This window comes from Lycium ferocissimum, chromosome 1 (genome assembly GCF_029784015.1).
Source record: "Lycium ferocissimum isolate CSIRO_LF1 chromosome 1, AGI_CSIRO_Lferr_CH_V1, whole genome shotgun sequence".
NCBI lineage: Eukaryota > Viridiplantae > Streptophyta > Magnoliopsida > Solanales > Solanaceae > Lycium > Lycium ferocissimum.
In genome coordinates this window covers 822,419-848,872 of record NC_081342.1, presented here as the reverse complement: position 1 = coordinate 848,872, position 26,454 = coordinate 822,419, and the positions used below count along the sequence as shown (strand labels likewise).

The 26,454-nt window shown below is 33.3% G+C and overlaps 2 protein-coding genes across 2 annotated transcripts; one reads left to right on the top strand and one right to left on the bottom strand.

Moving 5' to 3' along the window:
• On the top strand, positions 1-5,649 carry LOC132037800 (ras-related protein RABA5e-like). The gene is made up of 2 exons (XM_059428753.1): positions 1-459; positions 5,142-5,649. The coding sequence occupies exons 1-2, from the start codon at positions 126-128 to the stop codon at positions 5,459-5,461; spliced, it is 654 nt and encodes a 217-aa protein (XP_059284736.1). The 5' UTR covers positions 1-125; the 3' UTR covers positions 5,462-5,649.
• A 2,095-nt stretch (positions 5,650-7,744) lies between these two features.
• On the bottom strand, positions 7,745-11,029 carry LOC132036984 (pirin-like protein). The gene is made up of 6 exons (XM_059427740.1): positions 10,738-11,029; positions 10,373-10,422; positions 10,083-10,150; positions 9,566-9,628; positions 9,252-9,355; positions 7,745-8,508 (listed from the first exon to the last, which is right to left on the bottom strand). The coding sequence occupies exons 1-6, from the start codon at positions 10,953-10,955 to the stop codon at positions 8,022-8,024; spliced, it is 990 nt and encodes a 329-aa protein (XP_059283723.1). The 5' UTR covers positions 10,956-11,029; the 3' UTR covers positions 7,745-8,021.
• Between the last annotated feature and the right edge of the window lie 15,425 nt (positions 11,030-26,454).

Here is a 26,454-nt window from a genome sequence, read left to right as displayed (position 1 = left end):
CATGTGCACATTCTCTGTATATGCTTGCCAGCTCTGTCACCATTACTTCTTACATCTTTCTCTCTAGATCACCGTTTTGCAATTCTTTCCCTCTCTAAAACCTCAAAAAAAAAATAAAAAAAAAAATGGATTCTTCAGATGATGAAGGTGAAGAGTATCTATTCAAGATTGTAATAATAGGTGATTCAGCAGTTGGTAAATCTAATTTACTTACAAGATATGCAAGAAATGAGTTTAATTTGCATTCAAAAGCAACAATTGGTGTTGAGTTTCAAACACAAACACTTGAAATTGATGGTAAAGAAGTTAAAGCACAGATTTGGGATACTGCTGGTCAAGAAAGATTTAGAGCTGTTACTTCTGCTTATTATCGTGGTGCTTTTGGTGCTCTTGTTGTTTATGATATTTCAAGAAGGACTACTTTTGATAGCATTCCTCGTTGGCTTGATGAACTTAAAAGTATGTATCTTTTTGCTAAAATTTCATTTTTTAAGTCTTGGTTTTGGTTTTTGTTGAATACCCTTTAAAGTTTTATGCATTATATTTTGTTTGTGCTTAGTAAGTTCTTACTTTTTTGGTGGATTGGCTATAAAGTTTAGTTTCTGAGATCTTGATGTGTGCTGAATTTTCATTTTTTAAGTCTTGGTTTTGGTTTATGTTGGTTTATGCATAACCTTGCTTTGTGTGTAATAAAGTTCTTACCTTTATGTTGGATTGGTTATAAAGTTTAGCTTTTGAGATCTTGATGTGTGTTATGATAGAATGGTAATTCTTAATATTTGATGGAGCTCAAAAGTAAGTATTTTTTTGCTAAATTTTCATGTTTTTAAGTTGGTTTTGGTTTATGTTGAATTCCCATCAAAGTTTTATGCATAATCTTTTGTTTGTGCTTAGTAAGTTCTTTCTTTTGTTTGTGCTTAGTAAGTTCTTACTTTTTGGTAGATTGGCTATAGAGTTTAGTTTCTGAGATCTTGATGTGTGCTGAATTTTCATTTTTTAAGTCTTGGTTTTGGTTTATGTTGAATTCCCATCTAAGTTTTATGCATAACCTTGCTTTGTGTGTATAAAGTTCTTACTTTTTTGGTGGATTTGCTATAAAGTTTAGTTTCTGAGATCTTTTGCTGAAATTTCCATTTTTTAAGTCTTGATTTTGGTTTAATTTGAATACCCTTTAAAGTTTTGTGCATTAATCTTTTGTTTGTGCATATAAAGTTCTCACTTTTTTGAGATTTATTGAGGTTTGTTGTTGGATTGACCACAAAGTTTAGTTCTTGAGATTTTGATTATGTTATGATAGTTCTTAGATTTGGCATCTGTTGCTAAAATTCTTCTCTTTTTGGTGGATTGGCTATAAAGTTTAGTTATTGAGATTTTGATTGTTGTTTATGATATTTGAAGAAGGACTACTTTTGATAACATACCTCGTTGGCTTGATGAGCTCAAAAGTATTATCTTTTTGCTAGAATTTTCATTTTTTAAAGTTGGTTTTGGTTTATGTTGAGTTCCCATCAATGTTGCATATCCTTGCTTTGTGTGTATAAAGTTCTCACCTTTTTGGTTGGTTATAAAGTTCAGCTTTTGAGATCTTGATGTGTGTTATGATAGAGTGGTAATTCTTAGATTTGATGAGCTCAAAAGTATGTATCTTTTGCTGAAATTTTCATTTTTTAAGTTTTGGTTTTTGTTGAATTTCCCATCAAAGTTGTTCTTACTTTTTTGGTGGATTGGCTATAGAGTTTGGTTTTTTGAGATTTGATGGTGTTGGATTTGACTTCTATACTCCTGTTTCTAGTCTCAGTTACTAAAATTTCACTTTGTTTAAGTTGGTTTTCGTTTATGTTGAATTGCCGTCAAAATTTTATGTATATCTTTGCTTTGTGTGTATAAAGTTCTCACCTCTTTGGTACATTGATTATAAAGTTTAGCGTTTGAGATCTTGATGTGTGTTACGATAGAATGGTAATTCTTAGATTTGATGAGCTCAAAAGTATGTATCATTTGCTGAAATTTCCATTTTTTAGGTCTTGGTTTTGGTTTATGTTGAATTTTTAGTTTTTTGAGATTTGATGGTGTTGGATTTGACTTCTACATTCCCGATTCTTATTTCTGTTGCTAAAGTTCCCATTTTTTTAAACTTGGTTTTGGTTTATGTTGAGTACCCTTCAATGTTTTATACATTTTCTTTTGTTTGTGCATAAATAGTTCTACCTTTTTGGTGGATTGGCTATAAAAGTTTAGTTTTTGAGATTTGATGGTGTTATGATGGAATGGTGATTCTGAGATTTGACTTGTACATTCTCTATTGCTATAGCTATAATTCTGTTCTTTCTTTTTCTTAGACTTGGTTTTGGTTTATGTTGAATACCCATCAAAGTTTTCATACATATCTTTTGTTTGTGCATAGAAAGTTCTCATCATTTTTAGACTTTTGAGGTTTGTTGGTGGATTGCCTATAAAGTTTAGTTTTCGAGATTTGATGGTATTACGATAGAATGGTAATTCTTAGATTTGACTTCTACATTCTTGTTTCTTGTCTCTGTTGCTAAAATTCTTTGCTTTCTAACTTGGTTTTGGTTTATGTTGAATTCCCGTCAGAGTTTTATGCATATCTTTTATTTTGTGCATAAAAAAGTTCTTACCTTTTTGAGATATAGTGAGGTTTTGGTGGAATAAAGTTAAGCTTTTGAGATTTGATGGTGTTATGATGCAATGACCTTTCTTATATTTAACTTCTACATTCCTGTTTCTCGAAAATTAGTACTATATAAGATCTCTTGTATATCTGAAATCCTGGCTAGTCTCACTATTTAGGATGATCGAATAACGGTAATCTTAAGTGTGTGTTTCTTGAATTGAACAATGGATGTGTTCAATCTAATATGTTTTGACTGCAAGTTGTCCTTTGCTTTTTCTTCTTCTTCTGTGGATCTTGTTCCTATTTCTTTTTCACCTTGACTTGATAAAGTAAGATTTTACAGTTGAGATTAAGTGTAATTCAAATTAATTGGTGAAATATTACTTACCAGGCGTAGAAATAAGTGGTAATGTTAGCTAGTAAGGCCTTGACTATGGATCATTGTTACTTGAAGCAATGGCGAAGAAAGCGGTGTATATGCTAATGTAATTGTCATGATCAGTTTTGTCTAGATGCAGTTGGGAACCTAGGATAAGAACGAAATAGACAGACTGTCAATTGAATGTATATCAGGAACGGGGAACTCAAGTCATGCTTTGCTTTCACCACAAACAAATCTAAATGAACTTGTAATAAGATCATACTTCTATGGAATCTATTTTGTTTGCTTAATTGTGAAGTTAATTAGAACCAACAACCTGGCTCGCCAATGTATGGCATTATGGTAGACTAAGGAATCTCTGGGATTGATCAGAAACCTCAGAGATTCTTTTGACGGTAAATGATGTCATATCTGTAACTTAGGTAGTCTCTCCATTAAGCTTAGCTAATAAACTTTTGGCTGGATGGAGTTTATTTACGTCACTGTGGGCCGTGAGCTGCTATTGTGATGCTTGCACAACTTCATTTTGCTACTCAAACATGTCCTTGTCTTGCAACTATCATTTGAAACTTGAAAATAAATGCATTTGTGCTCACTGTCTCCAAAGTTGAAAACTTTTATAACTTAATACCCATTAAGCAGAGGAGTATTGACTCGGGGGAAATCTAAAATATATTGCTTAGCTTGGCATGACAATGGGCAAGGTGTGGGATTTCTGATTTGTGCAGAATATATTTTCATCTTCTTTTTATAATCCTTCTTTCATCAACTCTTCTAAGTTTAGTCCCTCATTCCTTTTTCAAACACGGCCTTCTCTCTCAATGGCATCACAAAGTATTCTCTTCTCTCTTCTTTGAGCATTCTTTTTTTTGATTAAGCACCGGGTGTCCGAGTCTCTTTGAGACCCGACTAATCCCGGGGGTGCACACTCTTCTTTGAGCATTCTCTCTCTTTGAGACCCGACTAATCCCGGGGGTGCACACTCTTCTTTGAGCATTCTACTTCCACTCTAATTAATTATGTGAATGTGTCGTACAGTTATGATGCCAATCCAGAAAAGTTAGTCTTTTGAACTGTCAAAATGAGCGGGTGGGACAGATCCAAGGTTGTCTGCCCAAGTACAAGAGATTAGCTTGGGTAGGTATCCTAGATCTCTATCTTTAAGGCCATTAAATATTAGCCTATCCAGCATTGGCAACCCGGGGCGGATTTAGGGTATCGGGTGTGGGTTCCCGGCAACCCAGAAACTTATTGCACAAATCTTGTATTTGTATTGAGAAATCCATTAAGTTATAACAATTATCAGTTGGGAACCCATAAACAAGGAATGCTGTTGCTCCCGCGGCAGATATGGAACCTATTAAGCTCTGCTTCCCTCCTGGACGAGGGTTCGAATCCCCTCAGTAGGTAACCCCTACTGATGTTTGTACTCTACAACAGTGGAGGATCTAGGATTTTTACTCAGGGGGTTCAAAAAAAATAACAAAAGCTAAATATAAAAAATAATGTTGTCAATGGGAATTGAACGTAGGACACATGACAATTTTGAACACTCTGGACCGCTTGAGCTAATCTTTTGCATTTTATTCAGGGTGTTCAAAAGTTAATATATGTACATAAACACATAAAATTTACCCTATATAGTGAACACCCTCGGCATGCTATAAATCTGCCCTTACTCCACAAGCTTCATTTAATCACGGGCTGAATGAGCAGAGGATTGTGTCATAAAATCAAAGTCAGTAGTCACAAACTCACAATAGCCATGATGATCGTGTCAATTAAACTGACTCATTCTCCAAGTGGTCAGAGTCATATCTTGTGCCAAAAAACTCCTATGAAGAAAGAGGGGATTCTTCCATAGCGCAAAAAAAGAGGGGGGATTTTGTGTTAATGAGGTGTAACATTTCTCTTCCTAATGTGAAAGTGACAACGGGATAGCTATAAACAAACTTAAGGATATTCAGATACATACTTCTGAAGGAAATATGAAAAGTAGCGGTAAACATGCGCATTACATGTTATGGCAGTGTTCGATGTGGTCTGCAAATTTCCCAAGTTTATCATGCTCAATCTCTACCTATTTCAAATCCTTCTTTAACTAAAATGACTAATTACGTGCAGCTCATTCTGATACAACGGTTACAAGGATGCTCGTGGGGAACAAATGCGATTTGGAGAACATAAGGGCCGTGAGCTTAGAAGAAGGCAAAAGCCTAGCAGAATCAGAAGGGATGTTCTTCATGGAGACATCTGCCCTCGATTCAACGAATGTAAACAAGGCTTTCGAGATTGTGATTCGAGAGATCTATAATAGTGTTAGCAGAAAGGTTTTGAATTCTGATTCTTATAAAGCGGAATTATCTGTCAACAGAGTTAGCCTCGTCAATGATGGTACCGATGGATCGAAACAAAATCAGGGCTACTCTTGTTGTTCTAGGTGATTGATGTTATCCTTTTTGATTCCCCTTAAGTTTACAAGAACAGTTATAAGAATGGTTCATTAAATTATTTGGTTGGTTTTACTGTTTATTGATTTGTTATTGATGGAATACTTTTTTGTAATGGTCAGGAACGTTGATATTTATATTCTAAGTGGAAACTGAAATGAAAAATGTTTCTTTAAACTCTGTATTCTGTGTTCGCTTTATGCATCTATCATTCTTGATTGTTATTTTAGCCACTAGTAAAATCATTTCTTGAGCAACTTTGTATTTTTTTTTTTTTCCTTTATCAGGCTATGAACTAAATTATAGTTTCTTGAACATTGGGCATCCTTTGGATATCTTGCCTTCCAATTGTTTGAGCTTTTCTTTTGATTTTTAATTGTTGTTAACCATTTGCTTTCTGGGGACAGTTAACAAAATAATTTCATCATTATTTAATTTCCGTGTTATAATCTTGACATTATAATTCCGATATAACTTGTTGATAGCGACCCTCCTATTATAGTTTGGGAAATTTCCAAAGTGAAATCATCATAGCATTTGACGAATGCCTCTGCTTAGTTTAATTTCATCGTAAAAACTGTATAAGTCTTAGTGGACAAAATAATGAAAAAAATCTTAATGGACAGAGTAGCTCGATATCTGTAATGATATGAGACAACAAATAGTCAATAGAATTTAAACCTACACAAGTTGATCTAAACACCAACAAAATAAAAACCCCAAAAAACATAGTACATGATAGAGTGTATAACACAGAGAATTTCCATATAAGTCCAACAGTAATTGTACCCATCAGGTGAGGCCAAAAATAAAATATTCAAAAAGAACAAAGTCTGTCAGCCTATCAACAAACTGTGCATATCAACATCTTCTAGAAACTGAGCAAACATTCTTTTCTCACCAAAAAAAAAGGGATGAAATGGTTTCTTCTTTTCTCTATTTCTTACCCGATATCATTTGTATCGCGGTTGGATTATATTTGTTGTGGGGAAATCCGACATTGAGAGATAAAATACTCCTTAATAAAAATGACTAATTGATTCCATATCCAAGAAACAAACCTCAGACCTCTGATTTAAAATAAAGTACTTACCATTTTACCATTATTAGTTTGGTTGAAATGATTTCATTCAATCATCACCGGTCACCACCACTCTTACTCCTAGAAACATTATGAGATATTCTCATATTTCAAACCTGTCAAAAAGAAAGTCACTCCAAACAAGAAACTCCCCACCAACACCCTTGTTCTAGAACATTATGAGATATTTCCCACACTTCAAACTTGACAAGGAAAAAGCTACTCCAAACAAGACAAGTTTAATGGGAACATTGTTTTGGGTAATGCTATTCACATAGATTTTGATTTTTAATGGCAAGGACAGAAAACGATTATTTTTCACCATCTTAATAATCCATCTTGTTTAGTTAGATAAAAAAGTATCTTTATCTTCTTCTTTTTTTATATTAAAAGCAACTAAGATCATTGCAGTGATATGACCTTGAAGACTCTAATGATAGAAAAGATTCTCAATAATTGGCAAATCTACCTGTGAAAATGTTATTCTGCTATTATATTAGTTGGCGGAGCGCCATCAGTTTATTAGCGAGAAACCAACAAATTGTCAAAAATAGTGGTGGAGCGGTAAGTATTCTTTTATTCCTAACTAGCGGTTTTGAGTTTGAGTCCTGGATAATGAAGTAGTTGGTAGTAAGCGATTTACCCCAATTTGAAACGTGCCAGCATGATTTCGAATTAATCGGGCCTCAAAACAAATACCGAATACAAAGGGAAAATTAAAAAAAAAAAATAATAATAAAAAAAAAATGAACCAACTTACAACAAAGGATCTTACCCTACTACCACCACTATATCCATATCCATATGACCATATCAAAGATGATAGAACCAAATAATCAGAATCAATCTTCACTATGAGAAAAAGAAAAAACAATCAACTTTTTGATCATGACCTATCAACACTGAACAGAGAATAGCATTTTTGATCACTCAATTACTAGTAAGATTTTGATATATGACTCGAACACATTTAACCTTCAATTAATTTGAATGTGTTCTTTTTGTACAATTAATATAACACATGGTGTAATTAAATGGTGGACATAATTCTGAAAATTCCTGAGTATTCATAAGCAAAATGATCAAAAGTGCCCGCTTCAAGTAATTACAGGTTAAACGCGCTTAGTCATATATCACGGAAAAGAAAATTAGTATTTATCGATAACCGAGGAATAAAAATGCTATTAACCGCAACATTCAAATAAGAATAGATAACATTAACTTGAAAAATGCTTGAAGGATAAATCAAGATACACTGGGCCATTATTTCCTTACTAGGGATATATTTATTAAAAGAAAAAAGAAACATAAAAGGGTGCATGCATTTTGTGGCTTATAGTCTTTGCTCAGGCCCGTATCAGATTCTCCAGAAATGCTCTACATTTAGAGGATCCGACACGCACCCGTTGGCACTTTTGAAGAATCCGACAAACACAGCTTATAGTAATTATTGTATCAGCTCCAGTGATTTCTTCAGTGCCCTGATCTCCAGTATCTAGCATTCTCAAAACCATTCTTGCAATATTGATAATCCTCAAAAGTTTGATCAATTTCATCTTGTGAGTTCATCACAAAAGGACCATGTTGAACCACAGGTTCATTAAGAGGTTGTCCACCTATCAAAACAAATCTTAATGGCTTTGAAGAATTGTTCCAAACACTTAGTCCTTCTCCAGGGCCTAAAACCAAGCAATGGTGAGCTGATACGGGACCCGAATTCGGAATCCCAAACACGCCTTCTCCTTCGACTATATACACAAATGTGTTCCAAGATTCAGGGATGGCTTGATGGTAATAAGTTGTTGGTTGTAGGGTGAAATCGAGGTACATTGTAGGCGTTCGTGTGTAAACCGGGGATTGGACTCCCATCGCTTCGCCTGCTATAATTTTCACTTTAACCCCGTCGTTCTCTGCTCTTGGTATGTCGTCATCCAGCAGTTCTTGATACCTTGGCTCAATCCTGCGCAGTGGTATTTTCAACTTAATAATAGAGACAGAGCATTTTCCTTTACATTGAATCAGGATAGTAACTAGAATGATTTAGAATCTATGTTGCTCGGATCCTCCAAAAATGCATCTGCACTAGTGTTGGATCCTCCAAAATTATGCCTTTTTTGGACAAGCCTACACAGGTGTGGTGGCATTTCTGGAGGATCTGAGCAACATAGTTAGAACTATCATTTCTATTGTTTTTGAATAAAAGTACAGTAATTTAAAAAGCAAAAGCGATCCAACATCAAACGTGTGAACGCGACTAAGTCTTTGTTTCGTGCTATAAATTCAACTTGGGAATATATTGATTCAAACTAAATCAAAGTGAGCTTGAGGACAAGCCACAAAAGACCTTCTTTAAAGACTAGACATGTTTAGAGATGGTATACATGAACTTGGCAAAATTTTTGGTCAAGGTGAATGCTAGCCTAGCAAAAAACAGCAAATAGAAAGGTGCTTTCTATACTGCATATTAGTATACTACTAACAAGTAACAACCCCCTACCCCCAATCAAAAAGTGGACAGCTAACATTATATTTTACTAGTATGTTAAAGTTAAGTACAACAGATAAGAATTGGTTAAGTGTAAAGTATTTAACATGGGGTCAGGTCAAAACTCTCAAAAGGAATGATAAGCACTGAAAGCTCCCTATAGTGTAAATTTACAATGGACTATAGAAAAGAAAAGACAACTGATGTAAATGACTTACATTTTGTACTCAGAAGAAAGATTTATCCAAAGTTGCAACCCCTTTTGGCTGCCTTCTCCTTCAGGCATTTCTGAGTGAATTATACCTCTTCCTGCCGTCATCCACTGCAATATCATCCAAAAGAAACATATATATCAGCAACCACAATATCTCTTTCTGTTCTTCTAAGCTATGTTGCTTAGACTCTTCAAAAATATTGTCGGGTGTATGTCGGATCCTCCAAAAAAATTATGCATTTTTGGAGGATCCAACACGGGTGCGACAACATTTTTGACGGTCCGAGAAATAAATGTTAAGAGCTGAATATTCTGTACCTGGACATCACCAGTACTGATTGTACCCTTGTGACCAGCAAAATCTTGATGAGTAAAAGCTCCCTAAGGAAATGAAAGCACAACATTAGTATTATCAGTGTCCTAAGCGGTCGTTTTACTTTTGAAATGATGAGTTCAAGAACTTAACGTCCGTTGAAATTTTAGTGATATGAAAACATATATCTGTCTTCTGTGTCAAAAATACTGGGCTCATAAATACTACATCCGCCTCTGCAGGCATGCCATTTGGCACTTTGCTCTCCTCTCATTCGTCATTGGAGGCTTCGGGATCCCAAGACAACAGAGCCATCATTATGGGGAGGTTAAACAGCATACAACGCAAAGCGGCCTTTCTTTCCCTTGTTTCATCGTGGCAGCCCCCCCAAAACAAAAGCACCCACGGCTCAAGGGGACCAGAATACGGCTTCCGTTTTCCACCCTTTGTCGGCCCTTTCAAGTACTATTATATTGGATTGAATTATGCAACAATTTTTTTTTTTTTTTTTTTTTTTTTTACCTCTAGCATGTAAGTTACTGTCTCAAAACCTCTGTGTGGATGATCAGGAAAACCAGCAGGAGCAGAAACTGAAACAATAAAACAGTACTATTTCAAACTTCATTTGACTCAAAAAAACTAAGTGAAAGAAACAACATATTCAAGTTAGATGTTCAAAACTTATGTTGCTCGGACTCTTCAAAAATACTATCGGGTGCGTGTCAGATCCTCCAAAAGCTATGCATGTTTGGAGAATCCAACACGTGTGCGATATCATTTTTGGAGGGTCTGAGCACAACTCAACACAGTACCTGTAAATTCATCCAACAAGAGGAAAGGATCAAGATTCCTCAAGTCATGCCTAGAAGATCAAATTTTCAAAAAAGAAAAGAAAAAGAAACACAGACATTCAATTATCAACAACATGAAAAGAAAGAAAAAAGAATACATCATAAGGACAAAGACTTCCACAATATGGAAATCAAGAAAAGAGTATCCAGGTCAAAGTTTCAACAAAACACACATCCCTCTTAAAGTTAATGTTTTAGTGTCCCATTTTATTTTATTTTTTTTAAAGAAAAAATACCCAAATGTCAAAAAAGTTGTAACTTTTAAAAAAAAAAAAAATTAATCAAGAGAAAAACGGACAAAATATGAGAATCCCAAATTATAATACCTTCCAATGCTCCTTTTAACAACAGCTCCATTACCTTCTCTTTGTGGCTTAGCTAACACTTTTTTAATTACCAATCTTGGTCTATCAAAACAAGAATCATATTGATTTGATTCAGACATAATAATATTTCTAATAGAAAAATAAATGGGCTTTCTTGAAATTCTTTTAGTACTAACAAATGGGGAAAAATTCACCAACAGTGTAGAAATAGCTCTCATAGAACCAATTCTTGAAATTTTTGTTGCGTCTCTAGTCTAAACTATCTTCCCCTATTTATATGAAAGTTTTTAGAATGTTGCAAATGAGAATATGGGGTTCAAATTGAGGGAACTCTGTAAGTTGAATGTTGAAAGAGACAGCTAAGTATTTTTTTTTTTTTGTTTTTTTGTTTTTTTTTTTTAAATTTATTTTGTACTTTAGTCAGGGGATATTCAAGTATGATGATTTAATGCTTTTGTCATCGTGATGGAGGCTTTTTCTCCTTTGTGTGAAAAGCCCCTCTAAAGTCAAATGTATTTGGGAGAAACTACTAAATTTGGATAAATGTTTTTTAAAAGAAAACTTTAGCAAGAGATCTTTTTAAAGAAGAAAATTTAGTATAAACTATCTAACATTTCTTCTTCCAAATATGGCGTTTGCTTCAAAATTTTGAAGAAGAGTTTCGACCAATTTTTTTTCAATATTTTGCAAAAAAAACTATTTTTCAACTAAACACCAAGAAAGAAAAGTTGCCAAATAACAAAAGAAAAAAAATCAGAATATTTATTAATAGCAAACACATTTTAGGAAAATAAAAGGTACTTCTCCCTGGTGGATTAAGAAAAGATCTCTTTTCGCTTTACATTGAGACCTCTCTATAACAATCATCATATCCTCTATAACAACATTTCATGTATAACGGCCAAATTTCTTTTAGAACTAGTTTTTTGTGTCATGTTATATTATATGTTTTCCATAACAACATTTTGTTATAGCAGTCAAAAAATATCGAAACAAAACGTCATAATAGAGAGGGTTTGACTAAAATACGGAATTGTCCTTGAGCTTGCAAAGGGATAGAAAAAGAGAGTGAACTCGCTGAGAAATAGGCAAGGCAAAAGGGGGTTCCTCACATTCCCCTTCCCGCCTACGAGATATATGTGAGCCCTAATCCAATTTTTTTTTTTTTTTGAATATTTTTATTCTTTTGAGCTTACCATAAAAGATCTAAAGTCGTGCTTGCCAAAATATATGTCCAAATACATTCTCGTGAATTCTACCGTTGGACTGTCATAATCATTATACAGCCGGTGTAATATTCTGAATATCCACCTATAGATACACAAAAATTCGTTCCTACAAGAAAAACATCAACACATAAAATAATCTCCTTCTTTTTGTGGTTCATTATTATGTGATTCTCAATGTTTCAAGTGATTCAAAAGTTAAAAGTGCATTATCTTCATTGCCTTTTGTGGGTAAAGTTTCTAGAAGCAATCCTCAGTTGCACTATTTATGATACTGTATAGTGCATATAGCACTTGGAGTTGAATAAACTATGTGTGCATGGGTACAGTGCTTTTGGGATAGTGCTTTTTCTCCTTTCTATTCTTTACTAGTTACAGGAGGCCCAGGCTTATCTTTCTATTCTTTACTAGTTACATGAAGCTCGTGCTAAGCCCGGACCCAAACTCTAAATATAAAAATAATAATATTTCAATTAAAGAAGTATAATTTGTAACAATTTTCTGATTGCATAATTAATATAACTCAATGGCGCGTTAAACATGTACTATTAAGTTTTCATAATTATTAAAGTTTCTTAGTCACCTAATTAGATAATTTTAAACAAAAAAAATTTGACAAGAGAATTATCAAATATCAAACGGACACAAGCGGCTTTAAGTAATATTATTTAAATTGTGTGAAATAATTACAAATCACTGCTAATCATAAACTGAAAAATATTGGCATATTTATAAATTTGTGAGCATATAATTTTGTTATTCATAAATAGAAATAGATTTTCTTGATACATATTAAGCTTTAATTTTACTCATGACATTTCATGCGGCAAGAGTTTATTCTAGTTTAATGTTTAGTTTTAGACGAAATCAAGGAAAAAAATATAAATTCATTGAATGAAACCTCAAGAATCAATTTAGTTCTTCATACACACAACATATGTTTTTAATATTATTTTTTAGTTAAAATTGTATTTTATAGTACTTTTGTATAGTATTTAATATCTAAATTTTAATTTAAAATATTAAATCGGTCTAATTTAATTTAAATTCTAAATTTAGTCAAATTGACTCTCAAAAAAATGAAAAGTGCCACATAAATTGAATGAAGTGAGAGTAATTAGTAAGAATGTAAGATCATCCAGTTGAAAATGAAAATGTAGCTCCAAGGATATATAAATTTTACTAAAATGTATAATGATAAATAGAAAGAGTAATCTAATACTCCATGTGATTCATATTATATGATGTTTTTAACTTGGGCACACCCTTTAAAGAATTACTTACTCTTAAAAAGTAAGAAGTGTTTTCATTAAATTACCCTTAATTGAATATTACCAGTTTAATATGATTTCTTGGCTATGTAAACATTTACTTACTTAAATAAGGATAAATGTATTTTACAAAAACTATTAATACTATTAATATCTTCTTAATTATGTAAAAAAGTAATTTTTTAAATTAAATATAAAAGCTGAAAATACAAGAGGGACAAGGGGCACGCAAAAATTCACAAAAATTACTACTTCATATGTCAATATACCAAAGCCCATGTGCAATGGACTTAAAAGAAAGAGAATGAGGTAAAAAAAATGGGAATAAGGGCAATAAAGACATGTAATGAACACACGTGGGCATGATATCACCAAAGAGTCAAAGGTCTTTCCATGAGGGCAAAAGTAGGAGTATGCTGCAGCAGCCACGTGTGGCAGCTTTACATCAAAATGCCAAAATTCCGGTACTACCCCTGTGAGGATGACCAAATCTTGTCATCCCCTCTTATATATAATAGTAATAATTGATTGTATATTAGCATTGTACTAAAAGTTTATTAGCTTATTTGGCTGAAATTACTCTATGCCTTTTTTAAAACGGATTATGAAGTTTTAGTTTATGGATTTTGAATTATAATTTTGTCCCTAAATATTATGGATTTTGATTAACTATAATTTTGTCCCTAAAGAAAAACATTTAGCATTTAAATTAACAATGTTAATTTATCATGAATTAGTGATAAATTGAAGTAAGAAGAGCTAGGTAATGTCAATTGGCTTCCCAAGGTTTGACCTAGCTCTTTGGTACAAGTATGAACTATGCGAAGACGACATCCATCTTTGATCGGTGTGGCTATCTTTTTTCAAATTAAATTACGCCCAAAATGGGCATTTTATTCATTTATGTAAAGCAAAAAGCCAAAAAATGGACCAAAAAACGGGTCCATAAATAAAGAAAATAAACGACAAATCAAAAAAGGAAAAAGAAGAAAAATATGTTGAATGCTATCCATTGCCCTAATATTTCGGTTGATATTCTCCCTTCAACTAAACTTCTCTCTCTTCGTAAACGCGCCTCTGGCAGTGGCGGAGCCAGGATTTTGGCGAAGGGTGCCACAAGAATTTTCTTCTAACTACGTTAAGAAGCAAGAAATTAAATATATACTCATAATACCTAAGATTTAACCTTTGTACACCGCGTAATTTCCTATTGAAGGGTGTGCGCACCGACACCCTACGCCTAAGGTAACGGGCTTTCGCCCCATGGCGAGGTGTGAACAGGGGCGGTCCTATGTGGTTTCAAGTGGGTTCATATGAACCCACTTCGTTAAAAAATAACACTGTAATCTGTTTTTAAAACATATATATGTATATACAGCGTTATTTATATATTTCTTATATATTGAACCCACTTGGTAAAAATTCTAGGTCCGCCACTGGGTGTGAAGATGATGATCGGAGCCCATTTTGGTAGAAATCAAAACACCTCATTTCGCTGATCTCCAACTGATTTGCACCACCGAAGGTCGAAATTGCTGCTTGTTCTGCCTCGTCTGATCTCAAGATGAGTACTCATCCTTTCATCTTCTTCATTCTGCTTCAAACTCTTTATCTGCCTTCCTAACTTCTTCTTTTTTGTTGTTAAACAGTCCATTATGAGTTTGCATGTTTCCATTTTGGATCTCGAGTGAAGCTGATGTGGACCTAACTCTTCAGGCTTGTGTTGACTAAGGTATTATCCTTTCCCCTTATTCTTTGCTCTTATTGTCAAAATCCACCTGTTATATACCTGGATCTGTGTGTTGAGCCTGTATTTGTTCATATCTAGCATCTTAATTGACCGTGTGGACTAAGAACACGTACCTTTGTCTTTTTCAAGACTTTAAAGCTATGATTGTTAATTAGGGCTTTGGAATGGCACATAAATTAATTAAGATTGACTGGAAACTCTTTTTTAATAAATACATGTCGTGCATTTATTGTGAGCTCCTATTTTTTGTCATAGATAGCATAACTTGATTACAAGCTCATTAATCAATAGCTACGATATCACATTCCACAAGTCATATTGATATGATTAGCTTATTGTCCATAGTAAATTTTGTGTGTGAAAATTAATAACTATATCATGAAACTAAAATAAAGAAAAAAATATTTTATTAATAAGAATTACAGTTTTGTCATTTTTGTCTCTTCCATTTGAAGAAGAGAAATGGTTGAAAGAAAAGTTTATAAAAAATCAGGAAGCCATATAGTCAGCAACTACGAAATTAGTTATTGAGACATGACCCTGTACTGACAACAACAATGACAGTATCAGATGACATTATGCTTACAAGAGGCACAATCACTTTTATTATAATAATAAATAATTGCCCTATAAAACGCGTTCATTTGTTATGTCAATTAAGATTTATAATAGAATTTAATTCAATGGAATTGCTACAATTTCACTAAATAAGCTAGTTGATTTGATTCTCGCAGTTCTCATTTTATATTATATTATATATTTGTTTGGCCAAGCTATTAAAATCAGTTTATTTTGAGAAGCATTCTTTAGCAGAAGTGTATTTTTGAAAATATATTTCGATAGAATTGCATTTTGTGGTTGGCCAAATCATGTAAAAATTGTTTTTTTAGTAAAATATGTCCGATCAATATTTTTAAAAGTTACTTTAAGTGTCAAGTCATAAAAATAAAATTACAATTAATTTTATAATTTTATGAATATGAATCTTTGATATATGTAATTTTGTACTAGAAAAATCAAAAGCACTTATTTTTAGGAGAAATTACTTTTTTCGGTTTCTACTACTTAAAAACACTTATTTCTTTACCAAATTCTTAGCCAACACCTTCAAAATTCTCCAAACTGATTTTCTTGTAAAAATACATAAATAAGCTAAGTACTTTAGACTTAATAGAAGTTTGGCTTATTTATTTATTTTAGGCCAAACAGACTCTTCGCATCCTCAAAAAATAATTTTATCAAATATTTAATTTTTCTTTTCTTTCTTTTGCCATTATCAGTCAAAGCTTTATTTTAAAAGTATTAATTATACTCTAATCCAATTATGGAAGGAAGACATCTAGAAGATTTAGGTAAGATATTTCCAAATTTATTATATTCTAAAAATATTTGTAAAGTCTTTAATTTGTGTATTCCAACTCAATTTTTAGTTACCCATCTTATTCTTACTTAATACTGTATCAACTTGAAGAGATTGTGAAATCCTATCTACCCCATGCTGTTCAACTTATTTCATACCATATTTTTTAAAGAACAATCAATTTCTCAGCAGTCTACTTTTTTCTCATTTTAATGGGGTTTTTCATATTCATTTACTTTATTTGATACATTGCACTTCGAAAAATCTATGAATCGTAATGCTGATGCATATACTTATTAATGTTGTAGTGGGAGCAAGAATTTTCTGTAATAGTTGGTTTCGGAATAGAAAAGTCTACTACAAATAGTGTTCGACCAGATATATATAAATTGTTACTATATTTTTTGTGTGTCGCTCGCATCATCCCTTGAAGAATCATCCCTTGAAAGGGATGATTAACTCTTATTTTCTCCACCTCAATTTATATAATGATGTTTGACTGGACACAAAGTTTAAGAATGAAAGAAAGACTTTTTTATATTTATGGTCTAAAATAAATCATACATATTTGTGTGACTATAAATCATCTCATTAAAAATAGAATGGAAAGTTTGAAGTCAAATTGTTAACTAAATATAGAAATGTATCAATTTTTTTTTTGACGGACTAAAAAGGAAAGATTATCACATAAACTAGGACTCTTTTCTACCTGACTAACTATCGCCCAGACATTGCTTACACTTATAACATAGGAGGCAGTGATCAACCGATTTTTACATGGACAAGCCAAGATCATCTCACTTAGAAGCTGAATTTCGAATTCTGCGATACATCTACCTCACGGGGAAGAGGTAAATTGTTAACTAAATATAAAAATGTGTCAATTTTTTTAGACTGACTAAAAAGTAAGAGTGTCACATAAGTTGGGACGGATGGGGTAAATTCGATGTCTTCGAGCAAGAATTAGGAAGTTAAGGTTTGAGAAAGAGCAGAAGGCCAAGTTTATAATTGTCAAACGCCAAACGCAATTTATAACTACAAACGTAATTAGTAAATCGCATGTGAGAAATGAGATTATAAGTTTTTTTTTTTTTCTCACTAAACCACTTTATTTCTTTTTATCCTTTCGGATTTAGAATATCGTGAAACCATTTGGTCCGTATCTTTGGCCTCTCGTCAAAACAAGGCACTAAAGCTAAAATGCATTGAATATAAACAATTTTATCATTATCATGTTAGGTTGATCGGTTGTATGTATTACTATATAATTTCTTTTATTTTTCAGATTATCATATTAAGATTCTTATGAAGATTTACTACTCATAAGTATACTTAATTTGATGGTATAGAAAATTTATACACTTAAAACTTTTTTAAAAATAGTTTATCAACAAAGGTGAGCGTAGATTTAAACGAAAATAACATTTTGCCGCCGGCCCTAAGTCATTGACCATGAAAAGTGAGTACTCTCTTCTTTCTTTCATTTTTTTTTTTTTTGGCTTAAGGAATTAATTATTTTTTATTATATATTGCTTTGAAGACGAAAACATACTAAGTCATTTGTAAGCATAGCTCATGAATGAGCTTATCATGTCGCAGTATAACATCTTCATTATAAGACTGAGAGAAAGTAAAATCCAAATTATTTAAGTCCAACATAAACTTAATTTTTCGTTGGGTTATGAACATTTTAATATTACAAATTATAATATTAAAGTGTGACATTTAATCCTTTTAGTTAGTGGCCATAATAAGGCAGAAAGTAGCGCTTCATTTATCACGTTCTTCTGGCAGCTACATCGCCATTACTTTTATTCTTCCTTCCATCTCATTAATCCTATTAGTTAGTGGTGGAATGTGATAATTATATTCCTTGTTACTCTTATAACTTTTAACTCTTTATTCTTCCATATTATTATCAATTTATTAACTCACCTTCCCACCTCTCATAAGGATAATTTTCTTTACCTATAAACAGTTATTCATCCTTACTTTGTGGTGTGTAGAAAATTATAGAGTACATGAAAAAATGAGTTAAAAGAGTGTTTTTTAGTTGAAGGAAGGTGTTCTTATATATAGTGGAGCTTTAGACTCTTCAACTAGACCGGAGTTGTTTGAGTTACGCGTTGTATTTGTTGTATCTGGAGGACAAGCGAGATACTATTCTTATTTGGACCGGTGAAGATTATCTGCATGATGGGCTTGAATCTCCTTAAAGAGAGCGAGATATACGCACCCCAGCCTGAATGTTTATTATTTTGTTCTTCATTTTTATTTTTATTTTCAACTGTAATAATTTGTGGTATGTCAAAAATATTTTTCGCTATAGAATATTGTGAATATTTAACAGCAAAAGATAGAAAATTGTTAGGAAAATCTTGTTGTGTGAATGTTCCGGAGGTAAAAATCTATGTTGCTCAGACTCTTCAAAAAATGTTGATAAGTATTTGTCAGATAGTTTATTTTTTGTAGATCTGACACAAGTACAATAATATTTTTAGATAGGATCCGAACAACATCGGTAACAATAGGTATTTATAGTGCTTTTAGATATCTGTTATTATAGTTAGTTATCTTAACAAACATAACCTTTTCTTATGTTGCACGTAAACTTTCGACTTTCAATATAAGTTAATAAATTTGAGTGCTTAACTAAATAAATAATTGAATAGAAAGCTGAAAAAATTAATTAATTTCGGCCTTCGTTTAGGACTAGCCTTTTGACTTTATATTATCTAATAAAAATTTGATTTTTTCTTCAATACTTTCCGCTAATCATTTTATTTTAAATTGTACTAGGGATGTTTAAAAAGACTTCATTTTTTTTTGTATTCTACCAATAATGCCAATTCACATCAGATTATAAATGATGTCCAAACAAGGTCAACAACCAGTAATCAGTAGGGACGTTGTGGTGAGATGAATAAAATTCATTCACCATAAATTAGATTCGAGCGTATGAGAAAATCATGTTAGGAAACGTTTTTCTCTTAAACGGCATTACATTAATCCGAATTTATAGGAACATCAATACGAACACCAACGCAGAATAAGAAATCAAATAATAAGGTCAACTTAAAAATTTCACTAATGACATAAATTATCATGAGTTGACTTCATTGTGTCCTTACTTTGTTGCTACCATGTGGGGAGGATTCCACGTAAAGTTTAGTGCCTTTTAAAAAGTATCTTCCATTTGGATCTTAGTGGTTTGAGTATGGTATCCCACTAGGAGTAATAAATAGGATTAGATACGCAGTTGATTCCTTTTCTTGTTCAATTATTCAGTTTTTGAGTTTTATTGGCTCTCCTAATTTATAATCGTGTTAGATCCATTGAGGAGTATTAAAACGCTCTCTACATGATTGAGTATATGACCGAATTAAAGGAGTCAATAGGGGTTCAATTGGATCCCTCCACAGAAAAATTGTATTGCGTAGATGTAAAAACAGATTTGTTTGGCTATACGTGTATTGTTAAATTTTCTTAACATAATAAAATATTCTAGTTTGGTGATAATGTAGTTCAAAAATGGTCTTATGTCACAATATTCCATGTGTGACACTCATTTTTTTTTCTTATATAAATTTGTTGCTCTGCCACTAATGAAGAGTGAAAAAGTCAGACCATTTTCCACAAAATGTGCACTTATGAAAATTCAAAACATACATAAACGCAAGCAAGAAATGTGATTTGCATGCCTCTTCAGCTAACTGAGGTAAAAGGTTATCTGACATATATAGTTAGTTCAAATACATTTCAGGAATAAGATTTATAAGTTGCATTTATGAAGAGTGTTTGGAAAGCCACTTAGGAATTAAATTTGTGTGTAATTGGGTGTAATTACACGATTTGACATGTTTATTTAGTCAAGTAATTACTTATTGGTAGCATAACTACATAATTGAGGACCTTCTAAGTTTATTCATGTCCTCTTGTAGGGCTTCTAAAAAATTTCGTAACTTTTTATCTTCGATGGGAGTTTTCTTCTTCGCAGGAGACCTCTCTCATGATTTTCACACCTTTTCCTTTCCCTTTCCCTTGTGTATATTGTATGTATATCCGGCATATCTCCTATGTATAATATTGATAACACGTGACATACACAATATATATATATATATATATATATATATATATATACACACACACATTTCTATCTGAAGCTTGGAGATGCTAATCAAAAGTACCCATGGATGTTGTGTCTATTTATCTATTCCCCAAGCGAGCTCTCTGATTTTGCACTTTTCGACACAAATATTTTCCCTTTTCACTTTTGATTTCATGTTCATTATGAGAAACAATTTAGTGAATTTCTACGTCGGGTTGTTTACTGTATTTTCGGCAAATTAACGCCGGGGTGGGGTGGTGGGTTGAAGACAATGACGTTTGTATGAAGAAGAAGATAAGAAGAATGAGAAAATCACCAAAATCCTTTATGGAATTATTAGAGGTTAGATAGGTTTTGTAAGGAAACTATTGATATGTTTTGAGAATTAAATATATTGCTAGTTATGGTAATTGATCCTATTTTAGCATACCTAGAAAATTATCCATATCATAAATGCGACTTGTAAATTGTAAATCACATCTCATAAACGCCACTTATAATTTATAAATAGCCGTTCGTAAATGTGGCTTGTAAATCGTATTCCTTAACCGCGACTTGTAAACCGTATCTCGTAACTGCTATATATTTGTAGATCGCATCTCATAAATGCTACTTAATCGAAATTGCATCTCATAACTAAGACTCGTGCTAATGAATAAACAACTGCAACATCAACGACAACAACAACATCAACAACAACATACACAATGTGATATGGATCCCAACAAACTCAAGACCATTCACTCGGAGTCAAGCAAGGGAACTCTAAGAGCTACAAGCGTTGGGGGAGCTTGAAGAGAAGGTCTCACGAGTGTACAACGTTTGGGAGATAGCGTGGGAAGAGATTGAGGAGGCTACTACACAAAGTGGCTAGGAGTACAAGAGGGCTAGAAGTGCAATTCATGGCTAAAGGTTGCAACTCATGGCTAAGAATACAATTCAAGGCTAAAGGTGCAATTCAAGGCTATAATTGCAAGGTGTTGGGCGTATGAAGGATTGAAGGTCCCATGTGGATTATTTCCGCAAAGGCCACTTTTGCCTTTGTTGTAATAGGCTTAGTATAAATAGACTACTTGGTCTTCATTTCAACTGAGCTTGAATATCGATAAAACTTAAGTGTTTTGAGAGATTGTTTAGTTATCTTAATATAGTTTGTTTGGTTGATTAAGTGTCATTTCTTAGTTGCTAATTGAATCCTTTCTATTAAATTCACATAGGATTGCTCATTTGTGGATCCCTAATTTGAGTCATCTTTGAATTCAAATAGTATAGGTTCCTTGATTGAATTCCAATTAGGAGCGTTTGTGTTTAATATACTTAAGTTTGCCTATAGAGTTCATTATCAAGTGGGTCTTGCTTTTATCCCCTTCTTTTCTCATCCCAATTTTCATCTATTTTTCAATTTCCACATTTTGTTACTTTTGATTTCTAGAGTTTTCAATTAGGTTCTTATCACAATGTAATTGTCACAACCCAAACTAGAGGGCCATGACGGGCACCTGACCGTGCTAGTCAAGTACCATTTGACATACATCTGTGACATCAATATGAGCATAGGTGGGTCGATAGGGCTATCATATGATTCTCGATAGACTCATAAGGAAACATGCCTGTATCAAATAGTTTGAAAGACTCATCTATATGGATATGCTGGACATACTACATGAGCCAACAAGGCTATCATAATTACCTGTGTGACAACATATGAAACATCAAGTCTGGACATCATCTGACTGTACATAACTATCTACAAGCCTCTACTGGAAAACATATGTAACGTGGTCGGGACAGGGCCCCGCCGTACCCATGCATATGTGTGTGTATATATGTGTGTGTGTGTGTGTGTGTGTGTGTATGTGTGTGTGTGTGTGTGTGACCATGCCGACTCCTGGCATCTCCGAAACAAATGGAGTGCATCGACCTTATCCGCTCAGCCGACATCCTACTAGATGGATCACCAACCTGTATCGCGAGACACCACGTATGAAACGCAGCCCCCAACAATAGGGGAGTCAGTACGAATAATGTACCGAGAATGTAAGGCGTGAAAACAACATATATAAGAATCATGAAAGGAATCTGAGACATGAGAGTCAATCTGTATGTCTGAATGTGCCTATATAACTCTGTATATCTGAAAGTGCCTCTGAGGGCGTATGATATGCGTGCTTTCTTTCAAAAATCATGTACATATATCATAATACTGTACCCGGCCATATAATATAGGCTCGGTGTTATCCGTACCCGGCCATGATAGGCTCGGTGTTATCCATACCCAGCTGCAGTGGTAAGACATGAGAGTCAATTTGTATATCTAAATGTGCTTGTATAACTCTGTATATCTAAAAGTGCCTCTGAGGGCGTATGATGTGCATGCTTTTTTTCAAAAATCATATAAATATATCATAATACTGTACCCGGCCATATAATATAGGCTCGGTGTTATCCATACCCAGCCATGACAGGCTAGGTGTTATCCATACCCAACTGCAGTGGTGTGCACAGTAGGTGCCGTATCCGGCCGACTATAGGGCGGCTCGGTGTGGTAAAATAAGTGTATACATCTATATACATGCGTGAATGACTCATAGGAATAACTTCTGGGCCTTTCGGAGTGAGGTAGGGTCGGTAACCTCCGAATATCATTATGGAGCTAACATCATCACATGTTTGACCTTTGGTGGTTCAATGATCATAAAATTAAATCAAGAATCCTAAAAATGAAGTAATAACATTATCAGGAATCCAAGGGAACGCAGACTTTCTAGCATTCTAAGAATGGTCATTATGGATAACGTTCGTTCGCTTGTTTCGTTCTCTTCATATGATTCATGCCAAAAAGAAGGAAAGGGACAGCCTTAACATACCTTGTCGTTTACCTAAACATCCAACGCTTAGTTCCGAAGCTTGCAACTCTACAAATAAGGCAATTAAATACCATAATCAGACCATATGTATGCTTGAAAACTTATTCTAGACTAGCAAGTGACCTAACGAAATTTGGGCAACATTTCCTCTATAATTTCCATTCCAAACGAACTCCAAATCATGCCCAAACATCAACAACAATATTATCAATAGGGGTGTACATGGACCGGGTTGGTTCGGATTTCTTAAACACCAAACCAAACCAATTGCGTCGGGTTTTTAAATTTATACATCAAACCAAACCAATAAAATTCGGGTTTTTCAACCTCGGGTTTTCTCGGGTTATTCGATTTTCTCGGGTTATTCGGGTTTTTTTTTTCGGAATAATCTTGATACAAAACATATAACTTTTACGTCAAATATTTCTTTAGTCCTAGTAACATACAACTATATAATTAAGGTGTTTCATAAGAAAATAACACAAAATGTGAGAAGAGTGATGACATTGTATTAAAATATTCAACAAAAGATAATAAAATCGGTTAAAATAAATATTGGTAATTAATAAGCCATAAAGAAAATGACCATAATTTAAAAATACTAAGTCATGCTAAAATAAGTACGGCTAATAAGTATTAATTACATGACAAGAAAAAAAAACTTAAGTTCTGTATTTTCACTCTCTAAACCAATTATGCAAAACTAAAGAATAGATATCCAACATTATTGTCATTTCTATGGGTAAATTGAAATTCTTTTGTTAGTATTAGTGTTGAGTTGGTTTTGGTTTGGACTTTATATGAGTTATTAACATCCATAGGATATAAAACTTATTCACATTCAAAATCCTAAGTTCAAGCTTGAATAATATGATAATAGATGAAAAACTATGAAAAAAAATTAAGAAATATTTATAAATTACATTACAAATAAATATTTTTATGTATAAAATATTTTAAAAATTGAATACATGTAATGTCGGGTTGGTTTGGTTCGGTTTGACTTTTTTAGCTAAAACCAAACCAAACCAATTATGGTCGGGTTTTTTTTTCCAACACCAAACCAAGTCAAACCAAACCACTAGTCGGGTTTTTTTCTCGGTTTGACTCGGTTTATCGGTTTGGTGCGGTTTATCGGTTTACTTTGTACACCCCTAATTATCAATAGTTTTTATCAAAAACAGATTCAAATCCAACCAAAACATTCTCTGGAAATCAATCCATATTCTACAACATCGATACTTCGACTTATAACTTTTCTGCTATATTTATCTTCACTTAAAACCAAGAAATCTTCTCATAAACAACATTAGCAACAAATTTAGCATAAGATACATACCTTAAAGCTCAGAAACTCCAAGTCAACCTTTAGCTTCCCTTGAATTAGTAGGAATACAACAAGAAAATAATTTTTGGGGACAAAATTTGAAGGGACCAAATTTAAGGACCATGGCCGAATGGCCATGGTTATTTCTCTCCTTCTTTCTTTCTTTCTTCTTTCTCCAATTTCTTGAAGTTAGAAGAAAAAGGTAAGATTCAATTCTCTTTTAGGTGTTGTAAGGCCTTCATTTATATTGTAGTATGTGGAAATGCATAGAAATCATGAAATTATGGAAGCTTGCATGATAATTATATATGCATGTATAGGGCCGTGTGTATATGTTATTGTATAGGTAAGATGAGTTGGATTTTATGTTGTAATTTAGTTGTGGTTGTTGTGGAAATTGTATTGGAAATGAAAGTTGAATGAAAATGGAATGAAGTTGGAAATTGGCCTATGGCCGTGTGGTATGTGATAGGGAAAGTGTGATGGATTTATTTTGTTTAGCATGTTAGTTGTGTTAGTGTGATCATTATAATGTAAATAAAGATTATATGGGTTAAGTTTGCATGAAAATGGAATGTGGAGAGTTATGTCACATTAATGTGATTTTACGGTATTAAGATCATGAAGTTGTTAAGGTGTAAATTGTTGTTGTTGGAGATGAATTAGTAAGTAGAAAATGTGTTGGAATGGTTTGTCCCATATATGAGTTACGGTTGGAATAGGGAAATTGATGAAAATGTTGAATATTGGACATATAGCTTGAAATGCTCTTAGTTTATGTTTAAATGACCTCAAATTAGTGGATGAATATGTAAACGTTCTGTTGGTTCGAATGTGCGCAATTGGAATGAAAGTTGACATATTATGTAGTAAGGAAGACTACTGTGTTGGAATGTGTTTTGGATTGGTTGTTTATATTGTTGTTGATTTGGTTATTGTTATTTTGGCCGAGTTCCATTCTCGGGTTGTTGTTGATTGAAATTGGCCGAGTTTAAATCTCGGGGATGTCATATTTATATGGGGGAGATCTTTGCCGAAATTTCGGTAGGCAAATACTAAACCAAAGTTGGAATTTTCAAGCCTCATGAATAGTAAGCGGTAAAGGTGACCATTTGCGGATTTTCGACGGCTTGAAACGGATTTGAGTTTAAGCGAGCGCAAGTCATCCGTAAGGTATGTAAAAAGCTCTCCTATTCTTTTCACGGCATGTCTTAGATGTTCTAGGCTTGAATTTGGACCTCGAGGACAACTCACTCCCTCGGAATCACGTTCAAAACGCCCCTTTTTTCATTCGAGTAAAATTGAATTGAATGTTGTGCGAATAGTTAGAAAAATTGTTTAAGCCTCTAGAACCGTACAAACCTTGTCGATCATCTTAATCTCTTTGTAAGCGACGTTATGAAGTTTAACCTACGTAATTTACGTACGCCACCTCATTTGGTCGAGGTGGGCCCACTTTGTCCGAATTTTCTTAATAACTATTAAAACTACCTTTGAATATGAAACTAACAAAACTTTTGACTACTTTTCTAAGTTTTAACGAATAATTTGCTATAAGTATTTTATTGAGTTTTATGACTACTTTGGGATTTGAAACTACCTAAAGACTATTTTGACACAAACCATTCCGGTGTCCGAAAGACTTATGTTACGATTATGGCTGCCAAATGTTCGCTATAAGTCCCGCCATCGAGCTAGGCTATAGAGTCTCTGTATATGTTTTACGTTTTGATATACAAACGACTCTAAGATTCTATTTTGATAAGACTCCTGCTTGACCTTAAAAAGGTATGTCTATGCCTCTT

What these genes read in the sequence shown, in the direction of transcription:
- LOC132037800 (XM_059428753.1), top strand. Translation starts at nt 126, where the DNA reads ATGGATTCTTCAGATGATGAAGGTGAAGAGTATCTATTCAAGATTGTA. An exon ending in TTGGCTTGATGAACTTAAAA is followed by an intron (nt 460 to 5,141) that starts GTATGTATCTTT and finishes AATTACGTGCAG; the next exon opens with CTCATTCTGATACAACGGTT.
- LOC132036984 (XM_059427740.1), bottom strand. Translation starts at nt 10,955, where the DNA reads ATGAGAGCTATTTCTACACTGTTGGTGAATTTTTCCCCATTTGTTAGT. An exon ending in TCAGTACTGGTGATGTCCAG is followed by an intron (nt 9,356 to 9,565) that starts GTACAGAATATT and finishes ATGATATTGCAG; the next exon opens with TGGATGACGGCAGGAAGAGG. An exon ending in CTTTCTTCTGAGTACAAAAT is followed by an intron (nt 8,509 to 9,251) that starts GTAAGTCATTTA and finishes ACCACTGCGCAG; the next exon opens with GATTGAGCCAAGGTATCAAG.